At 43.6% G+C, this 23,011-nt stretch overlaps 2 protein-coding genes and 1 long non-coding RNA gene across 3 annotated transcripts in view; all 3 read left to right on the plus strand.

Moving 5' to 3' along the window:
• The window catches only part of Glul (glutamate-ammonia ligase), a 65,957-nt gene that overhangs the window by 16,114 nt on the left and 26,832 nt on the right, over positions 1–23,011 (plus strand).
• Positions 1–23,011, plus strand: part of LOC148001690 (uncharacterized) — a 104,704-nt gene that overhangs the window by 3,506 nt on the left and 78,187 nt on the right. The window lies entirely within an intron of this gene.
• Teddm1b (transmembrane epididymal protein 1B) lies at positions 15,088–17,436 on the plus strand. Its single transcript, NM_001409014.1, is given in 1 exon segment — positions 15,088–17,436. A coding segment is annotated over 1 exon segment (909 nt). The 5' UTR covers positions 15,088–15,180; the 3' UTR covers positions 16,090–17,436.

Consider the following 23,011-nt stretch of genomic DNA (forward strand, 5'->3'; position numbering starts at 1 on the left):
CTAGTCCTCTAAGAATAAAAATGTACAGGGACATGCTTCTTAGTGGTCATAAAACCAACTTAACTGCCATCAAATTGCTCAGAAGACTAGAATAGAGACAGAATAAAGGATAAAGGTCTTTGTAGTGCTATTCCTGTTCGTCAACTTGACTCTATCTGGGATGAACTATAATCCACAATTGGAAGGCTCACCTGAGATCCTTTGATCTTGAGGCTTGGAGATACAAGTTTCTGACCTGGATCTTGGTATGGAGATCTTGAGGCAAAGTGGCTATGAATCCCAGGAGCTTAAGGCAAGGGGACCTTTGAGTTCAAGGTCAACCTGGGACAAAGCAAGTCCCAGATCCAGGCGTGGTGGTACACACCTTTAATCTGGGACATACCCTCTGCTGGAGACTTACATAAGGACATTGGAAGAAGGAAGAGTCTTCTTAACCTGCCTGCCTCATGGGACTGAGCCACCAATAGATCCTTGGACCTCCCTTCACAGCTGCTGCTGATCATTGTTGGAGAGTTGGACCACAGACTATAAGTCACCAACCAGTTCTCTCACTATACAGAGACTATCTGTAAGTTCTGTGACTCTAGAGAACTGTGGTTAAGACAGTCTTCTTTTTCTTTTTCCTCAATTTTAATTCATTGCTAAAAATGTATTTGGAGATCTTTGTCACTATTTTTAAAAGATTTGTTTAATTTCACATGTTTGTGTTTAAGTGCATGTCTGTGCGCCTTGTCCATGCAAGTAGGTGCTCTCCCATGGAGGCCGGAAGAGGGCACCAGCTTCTCTCGACCTGGAATTACAGGCAATTGCGTGACATCTGATGTGGGTGCTGGGACCCAACCCCAGGTCCTCTATCTCTCCAGTCCCTCTACTAGTAATTTTTTCATCAGTGCTGGGGCTTCCCGTATGCCCAGCAAGAGCTGTAGCCCTTCCCTCACATTTTTAATAAGGTACGTTGAATCTAGTTTAATTTTTTTCTTCTGTCCCACATGCTTGTCCTATTCTATTATATGGAATAGACACTGGAAACCAGTGGTAAGGGAAACAGGATGGGGGTGGGGTGGGGTCCTGTGACTATCTACACTGGATCCCAAACTTTTAGTAACGTTCAGATTTTGCTCTGCCTGTCAGCGTACGTTTCTGTCAGTACGTCTTCTAATCCCTCCTGCAGTCAATTTCAGTTTTATTCTTCAATTATGTGCATCTTAAAATCTTCCATAACCTAAATGAATTAGCTGAGTAAACTGGTTAACACTGTGTCTAAAGAGGGAGTGGACCGGTTGTACGTTATGTGGTTATCTGCGAAAGTTTCATACTTACAACTTAGGGACATGAAAGTTTGTAAGAGTGACTTCTATTCTTTGTGGATGTGCTCTATTCTCTGGATACTTCCTGTGACTGGCCTATTATAACACAGTAGCATATAACTAGATTTTTTCCCTAAAATATCCTATTATTTAATATATAATTCCAAGTACAAATTTAGGGCACCTTTTAATTCTTCCTTTCTGTGTGTACTCCGTCTTTTCATTGAATGCTCTCCCATGCTGTCTCTATTATGTTGATGGCAAGAGTAGATTGTGACGTTCAATCCCCAGTTGTTTCTCACTACATAAACCCAGAAAGCAGCATAGATGATCTGAATGCCATAGTTGCCACCTATTTAAAGATGTATTTATTTATTGTGTGTATGTGAGTACACTGTAGCTGTCTTCAGACACCAGAAGAGGTCATCAGATCCCATTACAGACGGCTGTGAGCCACCATGTGGTTGCTAGACATTGAACACAGGTCCTCTGGAAGAGCAGTCAGTGCTCTTAACCCTGAGCCCTCTCTCTCCAGCCCCTACCACCTATTTAATATGAATACTAATTCTTCTTAGTCACTAGGGTGTCATGAAAACTGAAGACAGAGATGCTTACAAAAGTATGATCAAGATGTCATGAGCCTTTGTGGGCTGTGCTCCTACAGAAGGACTCACTTCAGCCGCACGGCCCCGGTGTGCACTGTGGACGGGGACATGAAGTTTAAAATGGAAAGGACTGGGCATGGGTATAGAGATGGCTCCGTGGCTAAGAGTGATTGCTGCTCTTGCAGAGGACCTGAGTTCAACTCCCAGCGCTCATGTTGGGCAGCTCACAACTACTTGTGACTTGTAAGTTCTGTGCCTGGGGATTAGGATAGCAATGTATCTCTTCCCCTGCTCTGCATTTTAAACAGATGCCTGACAGAACATTCCAAACTTGTGTGGGGCATGAAACATTCCTTTTGCCTGATACCATCTCATGCAGTAGGAATGTTCAATATCTCTAGCCCAGGCTCATGGAACGGCAGTAGCATTTCCAATCATTATGAAACTGACAGCCTCCCTTACAGCTTGCAAAGAGTTCCCAAGGAGAATGCTACCACCAAAATGGTGAGAGGGAATCCCCTGAGGAGGCTGTTAATTTCATTTTTAACACACGCAGACACACATATATTATATGGTAATATAAATTATTACATTAATAATTTATACAATTATGAAATAAAATGACACTTATATATAATTGCAAATATAAGCTTCACCTGTCAAAGAATGTTTGTCATCCTGGGTCAGGCTTGTTTTACCTAATAGAATAATTTCCAGTTCTATCCATTTTTTTCTACAAATGTTATCGTTTAGCTTTTCTTATCACATTTTATTTATTTGTTTTGTGTGTGCGTGGGTTATGTACAAGTGGAGGTCAGAGGACGACTTGAGGGAATGGGTTCTCTCCTCTCACCAGACAGCGTGAAGTCTTTTTATTAGGTGATTATCTCCTTTGCTGTTCAGAAACATTAGTTTTATTTTACTCTGTCTGTCTGTCTGTCTGTCTGTCTGTCTGTCTGTCTTCAAGACAGGGTTTCTTTATGTAGCCCTGGCTCTCTGGGACACTCTCTTTAGACCAGGCTGTCCTCAAACTCAGAGATCCTCCTGTCTCTGCTTTCTGCGTCCTGGGATCAGTACTGGGAGTACTTTCTGAGTACATGGTATGCAGCACCATGGCCGGCTGGGGCTTGCTGCCTTTCAGCCAACTCCAGGGAGAGACCCTATCTCAAAGGAGTGAAAGTGGGTAATAGATTAGGAGAGAAGATATCTCTGTACATGTGTACATATGCACATACATCACACATACATATACCATATATATTCATGTCTACACCAAAAATATTTTAAGATTGCACATAAAGCCAGGTGCGGTGGTGCACACATATACTCTTAGCCCTTGGAAGTAGGAAGATAAGGAGCTTGTGGAAGCCTGAGCCAAGAAGCAAGACCCCCACTCACACACATACACACGCCCAAATCTAATGCCAAAAAGCAAAGGGAAGAAATCAGGGAAGGTACGACTCTAGTTCACAGAACATTCTCTGGACTTGAGGCAGCTTATAAAACATACTTCATCTGCCACATTCGCTTAGATTTTGTTTTCCTGAAAGGTAATGCCCATCTGACGTCCTGCATAGAACTACCAGGGGGTGCAGCTGTGCCTTCCTCTCCCTGGCGGAGGCTTGAACCTCCTCCTTTAGGACACGTTGCAGCCCCCTCTTCCTGGGGGACTATGTGCTATTTGTGTAATTCCCGATGGCTTTCCTGAACATGTGGTTCTTGAGCATGGATAACAGTGTCTTCCTCTTCAGGTGCTACCCACAACCTTTAGTAGGGGGCGTTAGGTCAAGCTTCTTGCTCGAAGCAGATGTCTGACTCTTGTTTGCTGAGTGCGGCACACAGAGGCATTGCAAAAGATGAGATCCTGGTATTCTGGTACCACAGCCCCCTGTTTGCAGCTCAGATGGATGAGATCTGAGGGTTTGCTGTCATCAAAAGCAAACGCTGGCCGATCGCCAGAGGGCATCTACCCCAGCCTGGCTTCTGCTTCAAAGTTCCCCCAAGTCCCAGCCGCGGTCCTCTTGATCTTTCTTTGTTTGCTCATTAAAGTTAATTTGGGACATGAAAGGATCCGAGAATGAATATTTCATTAAGGCCAGGCCTTCCTAATTCAGCAACCTCAGACAAAACAGGTAAAAATAGGGCAAAAGTTGCAAGCAACATACACGGTCTGGACCTAGGCCTCCCCACACACATGTAGCACATATGCAACTTGGTCTTCATGTGGGTCCCGAACAACTGAAGAGGGGGCTATCCCAAAAGCTGTTGCCTATACGTGGGATATGTTCTTCTAGCTGAACTGCCTTGTCTAGCTTCAGTGGGAGACGAAGCGCCTACCCTCACAGAGACTGGAAGTGCCAGGGTCGGAGGGATACTGGGGGTGGGGGGGCGGGGGCGGGGACCTGCTTAGAGGAGAAGGGGACAAGGAATGGGGGAAGGATTATGGGAGGGGATGACTGGAAGGCGGGGCAGTGGATGTGATGTAAAGTAAGTAAGAAGTTCAGAGGATGTGCTCGGGTGTTCAGATACACATCAGTTTTCGAGGAGCTATGCAGCTGTCCTTGGGAAGTTTGTTTGAAATGGCTATGTCCCGTATCCTTGGCCTGGGCTAACATGCTTCATGCTGGTGTTAGGCACTACTTCTGAATCTCTTGCTCTCCGCCAAGGGCGTTGTTGTTGTTGTTGTTTTCAGAGTTTCTGTGATAAAAGTGGGGTTCCAGCAAATGGGTAGACAGTCTCTCAGAGTATACATAATTCACCATCTCACTCCATTGCTTCCCTGGGTGTCTAAGAATATTTCAGCCTTTCTTAATGACAGGAAGGACCCTAACTAGTAATGCCTGTACTTTGGGCTGCTGCTCCAATTTAGGTGACAGTGAGGCATAAGCTTTTATTTAATTCCATTGTTTAAAATCTTTTTAAGCGGGCTGGAGAGGTGGCTCAGTGGTTAAGAGCACTGACTGTTCTTCCAGAGGTCCTGAGTTCAAATCCCAGCAGCCACATGGTGGCTCACAAGCATCTGTAATGGGATCTGATGCCCTCTTCTGGTGTGTCTGAAGACAGCCATGGTGTACTCATGTACATAAAATAAATACATCTTAAAAATCTTTTTAAAATTGGGGGTGGGGGAAGAGGAAGAGAAGGAGGAAGGTGATATTGGGTGTCCCGCTCTATCACCCTCCAACTTATTCCTTGAGACAGGGTCTCTTACTGAATCTGGAGCTAGGCTAGTGGCCAGCAAGTCCCAGAAGGCCCTCCCCTAATTCCAGATGTCCTTGCTTTATCAGAGGGCTGCTGGGTGTTTGAACTCATGTTTGCATATTAAGTGCTTGTGTCTGCTGAACCATTTCTGAAGTCCCTAAAAGCTGCAGTGATTTGAGGAACAAAATAGTAGAGACTGTTGCATAAATTACTGGTGTCCTGAAATGCTAAGGATGTCTCTACCTACATGATGTGTCATATAATCTTGAGTGACATAAAGTTTTACGCAGATAGGGAAATGTGATGAGCATAAAGCATGGGGCTGGAGGGATGGCTCAGTGGTTAAGAGCACTGGCTGCTATTCTAGAGGACCCAAGTTCAATTCCCAGCACCCACAAGGTAGCTCCCAACTGTCTTTAACTCCAGTTCCAGAGGATCTGACACCCTCGCACAGTCACGCATGAAGGCAAAACATCAATGGACATCAAATAAATATATCTTAAAATGCAATACATGTAACTAGTCTAAATTTATGTTCTCTCTCTGTTTTTTGGGAGGTGGGGGATAGGAGTCTTACCGTGTAATTCTGGCTATCCTGGAACAGCTGTGTAGATAAGATAAGGCTGGCCTCACATTCACAGAAGTTGGCCCGTCTTTGTCTTCCCAGAGCCAAGATTACAGCTGTGAACGCCGATGCCCTATCTTGTGGAGCAGTTTTTAAAGGAAGAATTGGGGTTTAAAATGAAACAGTAAATCCAAATGCTCTAGTAATCCTAATAAATTCAAGTATCTTAAATTCGCCTGTCAAAGTAACATGGTTGTTTAGAACAGGGTCAAAAACTTCTAAGTCAAACTATATAATACTTGTGTGACATATGCTTAAAACAATGAAACACAAAAAAGTGGAAATATAAGCATATTTGTGCACAACAATGAAAAATGATAAAACTAGAAAGAGAAAGGAATAACCCAGAGCCGTCATCAAAGAGCAGAGCCTACTCCCCCAGGCTTAAATATATCAGGTAAAAGCCAATATGAACATAGATGATTTTTATATTGCTCAAGAAACAGGTGTAATGAAAAGTAATATGTGTATTTCCAAAATGAAGAAATGACACCAATATAAAAAGAACAGAAAAAGAGATACTGCAATTTATTTATTTTTTTCAAAGATTTATCTATTTTCTGTATCTGAGTACACTGTCCCTATCTTCAGACACACCGGAAGAGGGCATCCAATCCCATGACAGATGGTTGTGAGCCACCATGTGGTTGCTGGGAATTGAACTCAGGACCTCTGGAAGAGCAGTCAGTGCTCCTAACTTCTGAGCCGTCTCTCCAGCCCGCAATTTATTTTTAAACAAAGATATTCCTCCAGGTCTAGCGAGATGACTCCTCGCTGGGGAAGGGTGCTCGCTGCTGAGCGTGACCATCGGAGTTTGATCCCCAGGACTCATACAGTGATGGAAGGAGAGGACCAACTCCCACACGTCATCCTCTGACCTCTAAATGTGATCTGTAGCATGTGCGCACAAACATACATACATACATGCATACATACATACATACATACATACATTAAAAATTATAAAGTTTTAAAAAAGGAAAACTAGATAGTTTGATAGCTATTCTAACTGTATAGAAGTTCATTGAAATGCCCATACTTTGGGTCTGGTTTTTGCTATATGTTTTTTTTTTGCTGTTGGCAAATTCTTTATAAGGTATCAAATCAAAAACAACAGCAAAAATTAGCCTGTCTGGTGAAGCCAGAATGGAGTCAGAAGAAACAGTATTCTGAGTCCCCAGGATTAGGGTGAGGGGTGGCTGGGCACACAGTCGGTTTCATATAAATCCATTCTCCTGAGTTCTCTCACTCCTTAAACTAGAGCGCCGCTATCCAGCACAGCTGGGTGACACATGTATTAAGCAACTTCGTTACGATGAACTAAAATGTAAAATTCGATCCCTTAGTTGTACTGGCCACCTTTTACTTGTTCAATAACCACTCTAGCTCCAAGATTTGGAGCAGTATAAATACTAGAAAAATTCCCATAACTGCAGAAAATTCTGACAAGAGCTACCAGGCAGCTGACATGCTGGTTTCACTAAATGTAGACAAGCAGCTTTTAACTGATCCACTCGATGATGACTCTTAGGTGTCTAAGACAACATATTAAGTCTAGAGTTTCTGGAAATGAACCTCATGTTTGTAAATGTGGCCCCATCAACTCCCTAGATTCACGACGCATGGTCAAGCATTCATAGAGGTCACTCATACGTATGCTGGCCACATTGGCCAACACTGGCCATGGAGGTCTCATCCTTACTTTGGTATATTGACTTCCTATCTCACTGCAGACCAAGCCTTGAACATTGGCTTCTTGGCCTTGCTGGAACCCATTGTCACCGCGGGATGTCGGAGGCTCCTGCTTCCAGGCTACATCCCTGCCTGAGTCACTGTCCCGTCTGCAGCTGCTAGGAGGCATTTAGCTGGAGGAAGGCTTTCTCTCCCTGGTCAGGGAGTGTGCTTAATCAGAAAGAGAGGGCCTGGAGGAATTACGGAGGAGTTCTGAGCATCTCAGGATCTTCCTTCCACCAGAGCACCCTCCACTTGACAGTAGAGACGGGCAGAGTAGATCACGTACCTGGATCTGCCGTATTTGCCCCGAGTGACATGTATTATTCTTTACCTTGTCTGCCCTACAAGAAGTGAGCAGTTCCTTTGAGAGCTGCATTCATTCGCTTTCACCTTCTGCTCCTCTTCTGAGTGGTGTGTTGAAGGCCTTCTCTCTGTCTCTTTGCCCTCTGCACTGTCGTAGATTGCATTTTCCAGTGTAACGCTGCCGTAATAAAGATGTTCCGTGTCTATGCTGCGCTATAACGTGGCATTCACACTAAAATTTGGTTGGCCCTAAAGTAACTGAGTTTTATATTAATTTCACATTTAAATTAATATAACTTTGTTTTGTTTTTTTTTTACTCGAGTGTAGAAGTCAGTGGGCGACTTTCAAGAATTACTTTTTGTCTTTCTCTGTGGGTCCCAGGGATTGAACTCTGGCTATTCGAGTTTGTATAGCCAGTCGTTTATTAATTCACGGTGTCATCTCACCAGCTCTAAATAAATGTTTTAGGTTAGGATACAAAGTAATGGGCTTCATGTGTGACATTTTTATATATAAGTATCATTATTACCTTGTACTAATAGGTCCCCCTCCCTCATACATTTTATTTGATTTTAGTTAATTAATTGTAGTGTGAATAGTCACACTTAGTGTCTACCCATATTGGATAGCACAACTGTTGAACACCAGAAGCTGACCCAACTTTCTCATCACTGTCGTTTACTGTATCATCAAATTGCCAGAGTCATTTCCTCTCCCTGCCCCCAGCCCTTTCATTTACAGCTCAACCAAGTATTGCATTCTAGGGAGAACTGTGATGTCACCACGTGCTAAACGTTAAAAGTCTCACTTTTCCCCGAGAAGGAGATTATACTTGTATTTCTCAAATGCAGGAGGGACTAGAGTGGCTAGTTTTATGTCAACGTGAGACAAGCTAGAGTCATCAAAGAGGAGAGAGCCTTAATTGATAAAAGGTCTCTGTAGGATCTGGCTGTTAAGCATTTTCTTAATTAGTGATTCTTAGGGGAGGGCCCAGCCCAGTATGGGTGGGGCCATTCCTGGGTTGGTGGTCCTGGGTTCTATAAGAAAACGGGCTGAGCAAGTCATGAGGAATGAGCCAGTAAGCAGCATTTCTCCATGGCTTCTGGGTCAACTCCTGTCTCCAGGTTCTTGTACTGTTTGTCCTATCCTGACTTCCTTCAGTGATAAACCCTTTCCTCCCCAAAGTGCTTCGGTCATGGCGTTTCATCACAGCCATAGTAACTCTGACTAAGACAGGGGACCTTGCTCTAGAATCTTATCTAAGAGTCACTCCTAAAGCCTCTCTTGATGTATACTACCATATCATCCACTGGTCCAGAATTCCACACTCCAATGGGACAATAGTATTAAATATATTAACTCAAGAACTGTCTAAGGCATGCTGGCCTGGATGCTAAAAGCACTCAGGGGTTAGCAATGGTGAAGTGCTATTAACCGCTTCTACTTGATGTCCAGGGAGATGGGTAGCTCGGGCTATGGGAGCTGGCCTCCTGCTGGAGATCTGGCCTTCAATGATATAGACAGCCTACCATGAACCAGTGGTGAGGGGTTCCAGGGAAAGGCTGCATTTCATCAGAGTTCTGCCTGTTCCTCTCATTAGCAAACCCAAGAAGAAGCACAGAGTGAAGGTTGTCACTGCTGTCCAATAAGCACTGCCTCTTGAGGTACAGAAGTAGATAGGATGGAGAGGGTTCTAGAGCAGTAAGCAAGATAACCACCACTTGTGGGTCCCTAAGTAAGCCTTGGTCACACAGCCAGTTGTCTTCTCACTGTGACAATGTCCCAATGAAACAAAATGACTTCCAAACATTGATGAAGATGGTGGTGCTAATGATGACAACCCAAGCCACCAAAGACAGACTGACTAAAAGATGATTCTGAAATGGCATTACACTACAACCTCCCCCAAGGTCTTGTATGCATTTCTGGCAACTGTTCTTTTTGTCCACCCTTAGATAGGATTTCTCTACGTAGCCCTGGCTGTCCCTGAATTCACTTTGTAGTCCAGACTGGCCTCAAACTCTCAGATTTGCCTGCTTCTACCTACCAAGTGCTTTGAATAAAGGTATGTGCCAGCATGTGCCACCATAGCCTGGCTGCTTCTGGCAACTACCCTAACCTGTGTCTTCTCCCATTAATAACTCAGGTCAGTGGAATACTCTTTAGGCTCTGGGAGGACAGGAGGGTGTTGTTGCAGTTAATAAACTTATTTGAAATGAATTCTGAGGACAACCCCCCCATTTTATCACCTAATGGAATCAGACAAATGGCACTGGCTATGTCTGGGGTATTCAGATATATGGGGGACTCTCAGATGAGGGAGGGAGGTCTGATGGAAGTGGAGAACCTCCATGGACTTCTGTGGTGTCTGGCCAATCTGCTAATCATTCACTATGCCTGGCTTCCTGCTCTGGTTCCGTGGGTAGTGTCTGGTTTGGGATGAGTGATTCCTATCTTCAAAGTCCTAAGCCCAGGATGCTCGTGTTTGAAAGAACAGCACACAGCCTTGATGTTAAGCCAAGGTGCAGAACTAAATTTCACAGAGGGAACATCCTGTGGGTTTGCTTGTTCTTCATTCGTGCTGCTTCCAACCTTGAACTTCTGGTGCCCTGCTGAATGTTCTGTTCTCCTCCTCCGACTGCCGACACCCCCACCCCAGCTTCCAGGAAGTTGGGAGATAAAAGCAGTGGTCAAGAGATGTTTGATATCTACCTGTGTCCTCACATTTATTGTGTCCTTAGACCTACAGCCCTGAGGCACACCAAGTGCCATTGCTAATGGGAAAACACTACTCCTTGTGTTACAGGGCGAACCAGGGAGAACTGGGATGCTCTGAAGCGTGTACTGGCTGTCTGTCTGTCTACTCATGGAAAACAGTGGAGCCGCAGATGTGGCCACCCAAAGTAGCTCAGGATTTCCCAGAGCAGAGACAACAACCAAAGAAACTACCAGGGAACTCTCCTCTCTGGTTCTCTGCCATCATATCCCTTTGTACTTCTGTCTGGACGCATTTTGTAGAAGTTTTGTTTGTCCCTCCCCAACTTTTTTTTTTTTTTTGGTCATTATGATCATGAGGTTTTCTTACTATCTTTTCATTGACTAAAAAAGAAAACTTTCACAAAAAGTGATAAGCACTCCATTTCATTCTCTCCATATTGTTTTTCTTTTCTTTTTCTTTTTTAAATTACTTTATGTTTTTACAGTCCAGTCATTACACCCTCCCACAGTTCTTCATCCCATTCCCCCTCTCCCTGTCTCCAAGAGGATGTCCCCACCCCCACCTCCATATCGTTTTTCTTAAGGATACTTAACATTTCCTTATTTAGCTAGGCATGTGGTACACACCTTTAACCCTAGCACTCAGAAGGAGAAGTCAGGTAAATGTGTGTGAGTCGGAAGGTGGAGGTGGTCTGGTCTACCCAGTGAATTCTAGGCTAGCCGGAACAGTGAGATCCTGTTATAAAACAAAATAAAACAAAATGACATCACTCTTTCTCACTAGAGAACACAGATACCAAAACTCTTTCCCTTCTATGGTAAAGAAGCAGAATCTTTAAAAAGATAAGAAAAAAAAAAAGATGCAGCTATTTAGGAGAAATTGAAATCAGAACCTGATCTCTCTCTTTTTTTTTTTTTAAGAACCTGATCTCTTAACTTCTAGTCACTTGTTTATTTTTTTTTCAAAGTTCCACCATCCTAAAGCTGGATTCCTACCACCAGCGGGTTTTTTTTTTCCCCATCACATTTTTGCTTGTGAACTCGTCCATCCGATTTTTCTGGAAGACTGTGTCCGTTTTGTGCTACCTCAGTGAGCTCACCGCTCTAGCAAAGTGATCATTTCCACTGCGCAGCGATGCCGACAAGAGTTTTCATTTCCATGTTTGTCGGGTGCTCCCCGGCTGTGTCAAACACTGGGAGTAAACAGTTTAAAGGAGGAAATGCTTCTGTGGATCGCGTTTTCCGAGGTTTCCACCTGAGTTTGGCTCGACAGAGGCAGGGCAGGGAATGTTTCTGTGGAATGGGGATAGAAAACAGTTGTTCACTTCCTACCTCAATTAAATGGGAAACAATAAGGAACCAGAGACAAGACAGCTGCTGAAAGATCGGCCCCAGGGACCCACTTCCTTCAACGTGACCCCACCCTACCCAGCTCTACCGATAGTCTATATTTTAAATCCATCGGTGAACTAAATCATTGATTAGGTCAGAGTGCCAGTGACCTGATTGTCACTGGAAATGCCATCACATGCATGGTGAGATAGCCCAGCAGGTAAGGGTATTTGTACTAAGCTCGACAACCTGAGTTTAATCCCTAGGGTCCATACGGTGGAAGGAGAGAACTGACTCCTGTAAGTTTCCTCTGACCTACAGGTATATGTCATGACACTCACGTATCCACACACAGACACACGTGAATACACACTACCTATATTAGAAATCTTACCACACACAAACCCACAGATATACTTCACTGGTTTCCTAGGCATCTCTCAGTTTAATTGACAATCAAGATTACCATCACATCATAAATAGCCCAAAATATCCCCATTGAGGATGTCCCATCCTCAAAAGCGTAGAACTTTAGTATGACTGTTGCTGTTTTTATTGTTGTTATTACTGATGATGATGATATTATTTTATTATTATTATTATTATTATTATTATTATTATTATTATTATTGACAGGGTTGGTTTGGCTTGAACTTACTATGTCCACTAGAGTGGAACTCATAGAGATCCACTGCTTATGCCCCCGGGATGTTGGGAGTAAGGGGGTGCACCGCTATGCTGAGCTCAACATTTAACTCTTAAGGCGAGATACTCTGTATAAAGCAAAAAGAGAGGAAAGTGCCGTGGAATGTGAGGGAGGAGTTCATGGGTAAGACCAGACAGTGATGTGTGTCACTCACATTCACGGTCTACTGGCAGGAGCTCAGATGAGAAGATACTTGTAACTGCAAAGGGGAAAGGAAGGTAGTCAATAGGTATACAGAAGAAAAGAAAGTCTTGGGGGAAGGGGGTGTCTGTAAGAGGATCTACGGGAATTCAGTGCTTCTCAACCTTCCTGATGCTGTGACCCTTTAATACATGCTGTGGTGATCCCACCTATAAAATAATTTTCTGTTGCTACTTCCAACTGTAATTTTGGTACTGTTAGAAACCGCAATGTCAATATTTTGAGGATTAGAGGTTTGCCAAAGGCATCAAGAGCCAGTGGTTGTGAACCACTGCACTGGCTAAAGGCACTTGCTGCCAACCCTATCTGAGCTCAGTCTCTGGGGCTGATGTGGTGGAAGGAGATGCAAGTTAGCTTCTAAGGCTCACATATGCATCATCGCATGTGGGAACAGCCCCCAGTGCAACATATTTAAATAAGGGCTGGAGAGATGGCTTAGTCCCTTCTGTAAGACCCGCCTGTGGTTCCCAGCATTCCCGCAGGTGGCTCACAACCATCTGTAGCTCCAGGGGATCCGATGTCTCTGGGTTCTGTGGACACCTCCACTCACATGCACGCAATCACTTTCGGAAGGCACACATACACCTACATATAATTTAAAGCAGTAAAAATGCATTTTTTAAGAAAGGAAAGATATCCTGTAACCTGCCAGTCTACACCACACTTGAGTGGGAAAAGAAAGAAAAGAAACTCAAGGATACAGCAGAACAAGAGAGGCGAGTTCCTCTCCTATGATATTTTCACACTCGAATGTACTTTTACTGGTGAATGGGATGGAAGAGGTGGCCTTGGACATCAAGAGCCCTATTAATGGTGTAGTAGTTTACCTTCCCTGTGGGGGTCTGCTCTAGTGCTCCTGGATCTGAGGATAGAATCAAACCTTATTCAGTTAAAGCTTAGCTTCGTTTACAGAGGTGCTGTAGGGAATGCTATCTTATTCAGCTATGTAAAAGAAGGAGAGCCTGTCATCTTTAATAATACAAATGAAGCCCGAATGCCCTGCGTTAAGTCAAGCAGGTGAGACAAAGGCAAATACTGCATGACTCACTTACAGGCAAAGTCTTTTAAAAAGTTGAACTTACAGAAGGAGAGAACCAGGGACAGTGGGAAGGGTTCAGAAACAGGCAGACTTTCAATAACGGGAGATGGGTAAGTTTTAGAGCTCTAATTTACATCACGGCTCATACATGATATCATATTATACATTTGAAAGTCGCTGAGTGTAGATTTAAGTGCTCTAGCCATGAACAAATGTGGCTATGTGCAATGATGAACAGGTTAATTATTTTGACTATAGGAACTATACCATAAAGATCACACACACACATGATCTCCTTGTATATATACATACACATATACATGGTTTTGGTGCATGCCTGTTGCCTTAGCACTTAGGAGGTAGAGGCAGTGGGATCAGGAGTTTGAGTCCAGCCTAAGACTATCTCCAAAAGTTTGAAGACTCTTGGCTTGGCTAAAATCTCACGTATGCAGCTGGCTGACGTGTGGTGCCGAGGGCTGTGTGTTTTAGATGCATAACTATTATAACTAAAGAGAGAATAAAAGTCGAGGTGCTGATTCATGCTAGAACAGAAGCAGCTGAGCTGACCAGAGATGTACAAGTCTCAGACCTCTGTATCTGCATTTTACATCCTGTCTCAGCTCTCCAAAACCCATCTCGGACTGTGCCTCTGTGAGTCTGTCTGTTATCCAGCCGAGAAACACTGAGGGGCGGGTGAACGACTTTATTGCTGGCCCTTAAGCTTCCTGTTGCAAAAGAAGAAAGATGCCGAGTAGAAGCTCAGGAGGAGCTTTACTTATGTGACCACAGACCCAGATATTTTCTGGCTGTGGTGGTATGCGTCTGTAGTCTCAGTACTGGAGAGACTAAGACAGGGTAACCATGGGTTAAAGGCTAGTCTGGGCTACACAGCAAGGCCTAGGCCAGGCAAGAACTATAAATATTTGCCTTCAGTACATGGGCCAATAAGTGAGGCGTCTTCAGGGATGCGCCCTGAGTTAGCCAGTCCTTTCCCAGATGGTCTCCACGCTCAGGCACCTCTATCCAGCTCCAAGAACTAAACAGGCTCAGGAGAAACCAAGCCGTGAGGGTCAGGGTTGAGCAGAGGCTCCCAGCAGGGCCCCAAAGCAGAGCTAATGAGAGCACAGGATCCCACAGGTGCTCGCTCAGAAATATTCACGCCCCCTCCTTTGGCAGCAATCGTTCAATTCACCACGGACTAGAAGGGAAAGAGATGATGAGACACCCCTCACCCAAGGTGTAGGGCTCCTGTCCAGAACTTTCTGTTCTGTGGGAGAGAGAAGTGGGCAGAAAGAGATGATAAAAATACCTCCGTGCACACAACCAAAACTTGATGGGCCCGTGCGAGGAAGGCTGAGAAGTCCTGAGTTCCGTTCTTTACTTTTTATACAGATAGATCTATAACTTCATGGGGAATGGGAAGTTTGGCGGCCATTTCTACCCAGGTTTATACATTTTCTTCTATGGACTGTATCAGGCAACCCTGCTCTCCAAGGCCATGGTAGTCAGTGACTCTCCCGTGTGTGTGTCCTACCTTCCTAAGAATAAAAACAGATGTTCCAAGCTGAGAATATCTTATGGAGGCTTGCTGAAGATAGTGACGGGTTCCCTCTTAACGTCTTATGTGGTCTTTTGTCTTGATGATGGGATGGTGTTGATCAACAAAGAGATGCCTCCAAGGTTTATGTACCCTCAAGAGTGGCAGCACCTCACCATGTTCATCCTCCTCACCCTTGATGGCTGTGTAGACGTCATGAGCAAGAGTGCGCTGAGGCAGAGGTTGGTGCTTCTCGAAAGAGGCGCCACCACGCTGGGCATCTACGTGCTCCTGCTGCTGCTGGTGTCTCATGTTCAGGTCTCGTCAAAGGTGGAGCTGCAGGTTCACTCTCTCCTCATCTTGGTGGTGTTCCTGCTGATGCTGGTGTTGACCGCCGAGCTGTGGGCTCCTGAGATGGTCCACCTCTGGGTGATAGAGACCTTTCTGTTCCTGACGATGGGCTCATGGCTGATGCAGGCAGCCTTCATTCTGTTTAGACCAGTCTCCGGCTTCCCGTGGAAGGATGATGACATCAGTGACATCATGTTTGTCACCACGTTCTTCTGCTGGCACGTGATGATCAACGCCTTATGCATGCTGGGAATCTATGGCATCTCTTCCTTTTGGCACCGTTGTTACAGACCCGGCTTGAGGATGATGGGGTCCAAGGAAGCGCTGTATCACAAGAGCTCTGAAGGAAGCTTCTACAAGCTGCTGCAGGAGTCAGAGCAGCAGGACAGAGATGACCAGGCTCCTCTCCTTTCAAAGAGCTCTCCGTGATTCAGGGCCTAGAGTACCTGGACATATGCACCACTCTGTCTTCCTCCTGTGGGCATTATCTATGTACCCTTTGTTCCTTGGTGAAGGTAATTGCTCTGAAGGATGGTAGTTGGTCCCAACTGTTACGCCGGTCATTGACCCTATAACTGTTAAAGACATAAAAGGGTGACCTGGAAAAGTGACATAGTCTAGGTTAGGCTAGTCAGGAGGAGTGAGAGAGGACAGGAGTATTGAGAAGAGTAGGCTATAAGAACTACCCACCATGGGAAGATAACGGCAGGGAACTTCTGAAGAGAGGGGCAGAGTTCATCAGGGATTCCAGCTCTAATGCAGCTCTAAGTTAGCCAAGGAATGTGACAGCAGTGGGTGTCCCTGTTGGCCAACTAAAGTGGAGATGCTCTGTGGAGACAGCATGACATATAGTACAATTCACTACTCCATTTGGATGGAATTACAAGAATTGACATATGATTTATGATACATGTGTATCATTTAATGTGGGTACAGCAGCATTGTTTCAAAAACAAGTAATGGATACTTCTGTATCTTAAGTTTCCATGAACCAATTTCTCATGACCCCTTTACCATACTTATTCCCAACCCCAAATCAGACCAAAGCAAAGTGCTTAGTGGTTCATTCACTGCCAGCTCCACCAGAGCTTACTAGGATGTAATTCACTATGCCTCACACGTGAGTCTTCCCAACGACTGAACGTATTGTTGGTTACATTTTTACCACAGCTCTTCTATACTGTCCAACACAGAATAGTATACGATCTTATACAAGAATCAACTTCTCCTATACTGTTACGATCAAAATGGTCCCTTCCACCAAATTCTCATACTCCCTTGATCTGGGTCCCCGTAGCACCTCTCCTACATCCATGTCACATGCTGTAAACACATTCTCCCCTGTCTTTCTCTTGGGAAGGTTTTGTCTCATCACCTAAAATGTGGCCCCTTACAAGTAAGCAACATACTGATATAAATAGCTTATTGTTGCCCAACTTCTTTTGCATGTTTTGGAGTCATATGCTATTACCTGATAGGGGAATGATTTGGGTGGAAGAAGGAACATGAGAGAGGCAGGAGGAGAGATGGGGGCGTGATGAGGGGGTAATTATAAGCAAAGTACAATGATATTTCTATATGAGAACTTTATACTGTAACCGTTATTTTCTATGCCAACTAAAAAATTAATTTAAAAACATATTTCATATATAGTTTGTGCTTAATAAAGTTTACTTCTAGGGCTTCCTTTTCTTTCCCTTCTAAGTGAAATGTCTGACTACTCTGTGAACTCAAACGATGTAAATAAATCATGGGCTTCCTTGTTTGTATGTAAAATCCACTGATTTGCTTAGGATGTTCTTCGCTCCACCATCACTTACCACAGCGCTCCCGAGGTGTGCTGACTTTCAAGAAGTATTTGTTTCTTTCTCCATAGGAGAAAGTCAAAGACTCCAACAGTTGAATTTGTGCAATGAATTATGGTCAGGGCTGGGACAGGGATATGATTCAAATGATTCTGTTGTCTGGCCCCAGGGGCTTGTTTGCTGAGAACGGAGGTGTAATTTAGAGAACAGAATGGATAGAAAGCAGGTGGCAAAGACACCTTAGTTCGCAGAAGTAGGATGGTGCAGTTATTCAAGGACATCCTAAAAGCAATGGTTCTCAACCTGTGGGTCATGACCCCGGTGGGGGGGGGTGTCAAAATCCCCTTTCACCAGGGTTGCCTGAGACCATTGGAAAACACATATTTTTATTACCATTCATAATGGTAGCAAAGTTACATTTATAAAGTAGCAACAAAAATAGTTTTATGGTTGGGGGGTCATCACAGAATGGGGAACTGTATTAAAGGGTCTCAGCCCTAGGAAGGTAGAGAACCACTGTTTTAAAGAATGTGTGATGTTCCCCCACCGCAGTCTGGAAAATATCCTAGAGACTGAAGGCCTCAACTCTGACCAAACCATGATTCATGGCTTTACGGCTAAGATGAATCTGAGGACTAGACTGTTTATGGCTCACAGCCACAGATCTTACTAAAGATGTTTTAATGTAGGCTTACACAGAAGGATTAGGAGAAAAAACCTCTGAAGGGCATGAGCGTGGCCTTCTCAGAGATGGCACTCACAAAGAAAGACCAACCCAAAAAAGGGTTCGGACTCCTCAATGTTTTTCCAATAGTCGTACACAGGATTTTGGTGGGGTTTGCAGTTGCTATCTTATCTCTGGGAGGTTCCCAAAGAGTACCTGACAGGATTACAATTGAGGTAAAAGTCTGAGAAGCAACGATTCAGGAAGTTAGGGTGTCTGCTGTACACAAAGCTATTTTGTTTGAGATTCCCAGGCATATCTGGGAAGAAGAAGGCCTCTACCTAAGGTCATACATTAATACAATTCTCTACCTAAGGTCATACATTAATACAATTCTCTACCCAAGGTCATACATTAATACAATTGGCCCTACATCATTGTTGTGTTAACATACAACATCTGTATCTAAAAGGAATGTTAAATTTATATACATTACACACACACACACACACACACACACACACTCACACACACACACACACGCATGTTGTAGAGTTGTGGATTGTTCTGGAATTCTTGCTTGTCAGCTGGCAAGAGGCTTCAGATGGGTCAAAGGTTAAGAATGAGTAACCAGGCTCTAAATACATTTTGGAAAGAATTTGTTTTAATAAAAGACATGAACAGTTTTCTTGAGCAATAAGAAAGATTGCACATTTTCTCATGAACTTGTAGCAGCTGTGGTTACCTGCAGAAGGCCCCACCCAAGTTAGAGGCCTTCCACATTTCAGAATGGATGGGGAAGGGACACACACGAGGGCTCACACAAAGGTGAGGGGCTAGCTCTTGGTAGCTAATAGCTTCTGTTGGAATGGGATGTAGCCACTGGCAAGTTCCTCATGATCCAGTAAATGACCCCATACTCACATACATGCAAGCAACCTAAGTTACACTCAGTGGGTTACCCCAAAACATACTGAAAGTAGGAGGGGTGTATTGGAGAGAAGAAGGGTTCCTGAAGCAGCTGGAGCAGGATGAGGGGAGGGAATCGGGATGTGTGATTATAATCAAAATAATTACAAACATGTATATAACACTGTCAAAGAAAAATATATTTTAAAATAAATTGTGTGTTTTGATAAATGTATATGTAACTGTACAATAAATATAATACTTACAAAACAATAAGAATTACTTAAATTTCCTATGGCCAGAGCTGGTAGCATGTGATTGTAACTATAACACTTGGGAAACAGAGCAGGAAGCTTGCAAGTTTGAGAACAGCCTGTATTACACAGAGAGTTTCAAGGCGACCTATGCTGTATAATGAGATCCTATCTCAAAACAAAACAAAACACCAAAAAGTTAACAGGAGCACTGTGAAGAAATGCTTTCACCATACACAGCAGGCAAAAAGAATTTTTTTTCCCAAATACATAGATGTTTTCAAATATCTACAATAAGAAAGGTAACCCAAGAAAGACAGAAACATAAGTAGACATGTCAAAAGAACAGTAATCTTTGGTGGTTGTATTCGTCAGGGTCCTCTAGGGTCACAGAACTTATAGGTAGACTCTATATAGTAAGGGAAGTTGATGACTTACAGTCTGTAGTCCAACTCCCCAACAATGGTCAGCAGTAGCTGTGACCGGAAGTCCAAGGATCTAGAAGTTGCTCAATCCCACGAGGCAGGCAGGCGAGGAAGAGAGGATCTTCCTTCTCCCAGTGTCCTTCCTTATGCAGATCTCCAGCAGAAGGTATGTCCCAGATTAAAGTCCTGTACCACCACTTGCTTTGTCCCAGATGACCTTGAATTTAGAGATCTCCTTGCTTTAGTCTCCTGGGATTCATAGCCGCTATGTCTCAAGATCTCCATGCCAAGATCCAGGTCAGAAATTTGTATCTCCCAGCCTCAAGATCAGGATCTTAGGTGAGCCTTCCAATTCTGGATTGTGTTCATTCTGGATATAGTCAAGTTGACAACCAGGAATAGCCACTACAATGGTCCTTCTGTTTGTTATCGTGATGGGGAAAATCGAGCCAAGATTTTGAGCAGGTTAGGTTAGGCAAGCACTCTAGGCCCTGCGGTACATCTCCAGCTCGTTCGATCACAGTTTTCTATCGTTCATTTTAGGAATGTGTATGTGTCTATATCTGTATGAGGTTATGTACACACGAGTGCAGAAATCCATGGTGGACATGGATGCTAAGAGATGAACTTGGATCTTCTGTAAGAACAAGATAAGCTTTTAAGCCACTAAGCCATCTCTCCCTAGCCTACTTGAATTCCTGGTACTTTTATTTTATTTTACTTTCTATTTTATGTTTTGGTTAGGCTCTCACTAAGTAGTCTAGGTTGACCTTGTACTCTTCCTATAGGGTTTGTCTTAACTTGTGGTTTTTCTGCCTCAGCCTCTGGACCAACTAATATTACAGGCCTGTATCATTAGGCCTTGCTAATAATAATAATTTTAACCTAATTCATTTGGGAGGAAACTGAGTCTAATAAACTGAGATCTCTTTTTTCCCTATCATGTTATCAAAATACTTAAAGAAGTTTTATTAATCATGGGAGAAAAATGTAGGGAGAGGGACTCTTTCAGCAGCAATGGAAACTGGTCCACATTTTTTAAAGTCAGCGTGACAGCATGTCAAAATGTTAGATACAAATATTGTTTGAGCAAACAACTCCATTTCTTGTCAGTTCCACACTGAAAGGGCTACCTTCCCGGTTGGTGTTAGTTTGCCGTGATGTATCAGCTCATGAGTTTACAGGACTCTGTTTCAGGAGTTGTGAAATTCTTAAGGAGGTGGAATCTCAGTGGACAAAGTAGATAACTGTAGCATGCTTCTGAAGGTCATGTCCAGGCGTTGGTCCCTGTCTGGACCTTCTGCTTTCTGTCCATCACGATATGAACAGTCTTCTTCTGCCACGATGTTCTGTTCATGTGCACGAGGGCCCAGCAACCATGTACTGAACCCCTGATACTGCGAACCAAAATGAAGCTTTCCTCTTTCGGGTTGTTCTGCCAAGTATTTATCTGGACAGAGCAATGGAAAGGAAGACATCGGTAGAATCTAATTTTAGCAAAATAAAATTAATCTTAGCTAACATAAAGGCACATGACCCATCTGCTTATACAGTCTCAAGATTTCAATCTAAAAGTAAGCAATATAAGGAAACAGAACCCACACCGGACTTTGGTTCTGATACCCAGAATTGGCCAAGATGGCAACATCTAGAGGTTCTTTTTCACCAAGTTGGCTTCTCCATAGTGCATGGTGGTCCATGGGGCCAGCAGAGGAATGAGCTTAAGTTCAATCAATAGTAAGTTGCTGCCAGACATCGGTCTTTTCAGACTTAACCTGGAACTCTCATCCAGCCTACACAATGATAACTGTAGTCTGTTTTAATAAACCTCTTCTCTTAAAGTAGCCAGGATAGATTCTTGTTGTCTGTTCTTTGGGTACTTTGTGGGTTATTCTTTCTTCCACCCTCTCCACCCCTGAAAACCCCTTCAAATCATAGTCACTTGCTATGGATAATCTGAAGCAGCCCCATATCCCACACCTGGGATTAAAACAAAACCTATTATAATATTTCTGTGTTTTTAAAAGAAACTAAAATTCTCACTATAGTCTGTGGCTGATAACCCTACTATATCTATTACACACACACACACACACACACACACACACACACACACACACACACACACACACACAAGGCATGTAACCGAATGTAGCAGAATGGTTACTAGAACAGTCTCCATAGGAAAGCTTAAATAATAAAATGTTTGCCAGCCAGAATTATGAACTTGAAAGAAGAGAAGCCAGGTATGGTGGCACACACTTTTAATCCAGCCTTGGCTACATTGTGAGGCCAAGGCCAGTCTTGGCTAGATGAGACCCAGTCAAAAGGCAAGGTATGGAGCACATACAAAAATAACCAAGTTTGTCACCACTAGTTTAGTGTACATGACCTCCACTCCAGTCTACAGTAGAGTCCTCATTCCCATATATAATCCAGGCCTGCTTCATGTGTTCTTGTCTTCTGAGTTCTGTGAACTAAATGCATTCTAAGGTTTATCTAGCCCTTATCTTTAAATTTTTGCAAATCCTTCTTTGGAACAATTTCAAATGCTTCTTTCCACATGGGAAGGCAGTTACAGAAAAGACCCCATTTCTGGTACCAATTTTATGTATTAGTCATACTTTTTACCTATTTGACAAACACCTGAGGAGAAACAGTTTAAAAGAAGGAAGATTTATTTTTTTGACCCATATATTTTTTAGTCCATGAGCATCTGGCTTCCTTGTTTCTGGGCCATTGTGAAGCAGAATGTAAAGACATGGAGGACAGAGGCAGGCTGTTTAACTATGGCAGCCAGAAAGCAGAGAAGAGGAAGGAGGCCAGGACAAGATCCCTTTCAAAGGACAGAGGTACCATGCCTACAGTGGCCAACTTCTTCCAGCTAGGCACCGCTTACCAGAGTATCCAATTTCCTGACATAGTGTCACTGGGCACCAAGCCTTAGCATAGAGGGCATATTTTTTTTTTTTGTTCTTTTTTTCGGAGCTGGGGACCGAACCCAGGGCCTTGCGCTTCCTAGGCAAGGGCTCTACCACTGAGCTAAATCCCCAACCCCATAGAGGGCATATTTTACCTCCAAGACATAAAAGCCATCAGGAAAGGTTGAGAACTATAGGACAGCCAAAGAGAGAGTTCATTTTGATGATTGTGGTGATGTGATTCACCATATCCTATAGAAAGCCCTGCCTCTATTTAAATAGTGACATAACTGAATTGTAAACTATAACTAAAGTGACTACATAGTTTGTCACTCAATCCTAGACACTTAGAGTGAGGGAGGGAAAAAAAACC

The sequence above is a fragment of the Rattus norvegicus genome, chromosome 13 (assembly GCF_021556685.1).
Source record: "Rattus norvegicus strain SHRSP/BbbUtx chromosome 13, alternate assembly SHRSP_T2T, whole genome shotgun sequence".
Lineage (NCBI taxonomy): Eukaryota > Metazoa > Chordata > Mammalia > Rodentia > Muridae > Rattus > Rattus norvegicus.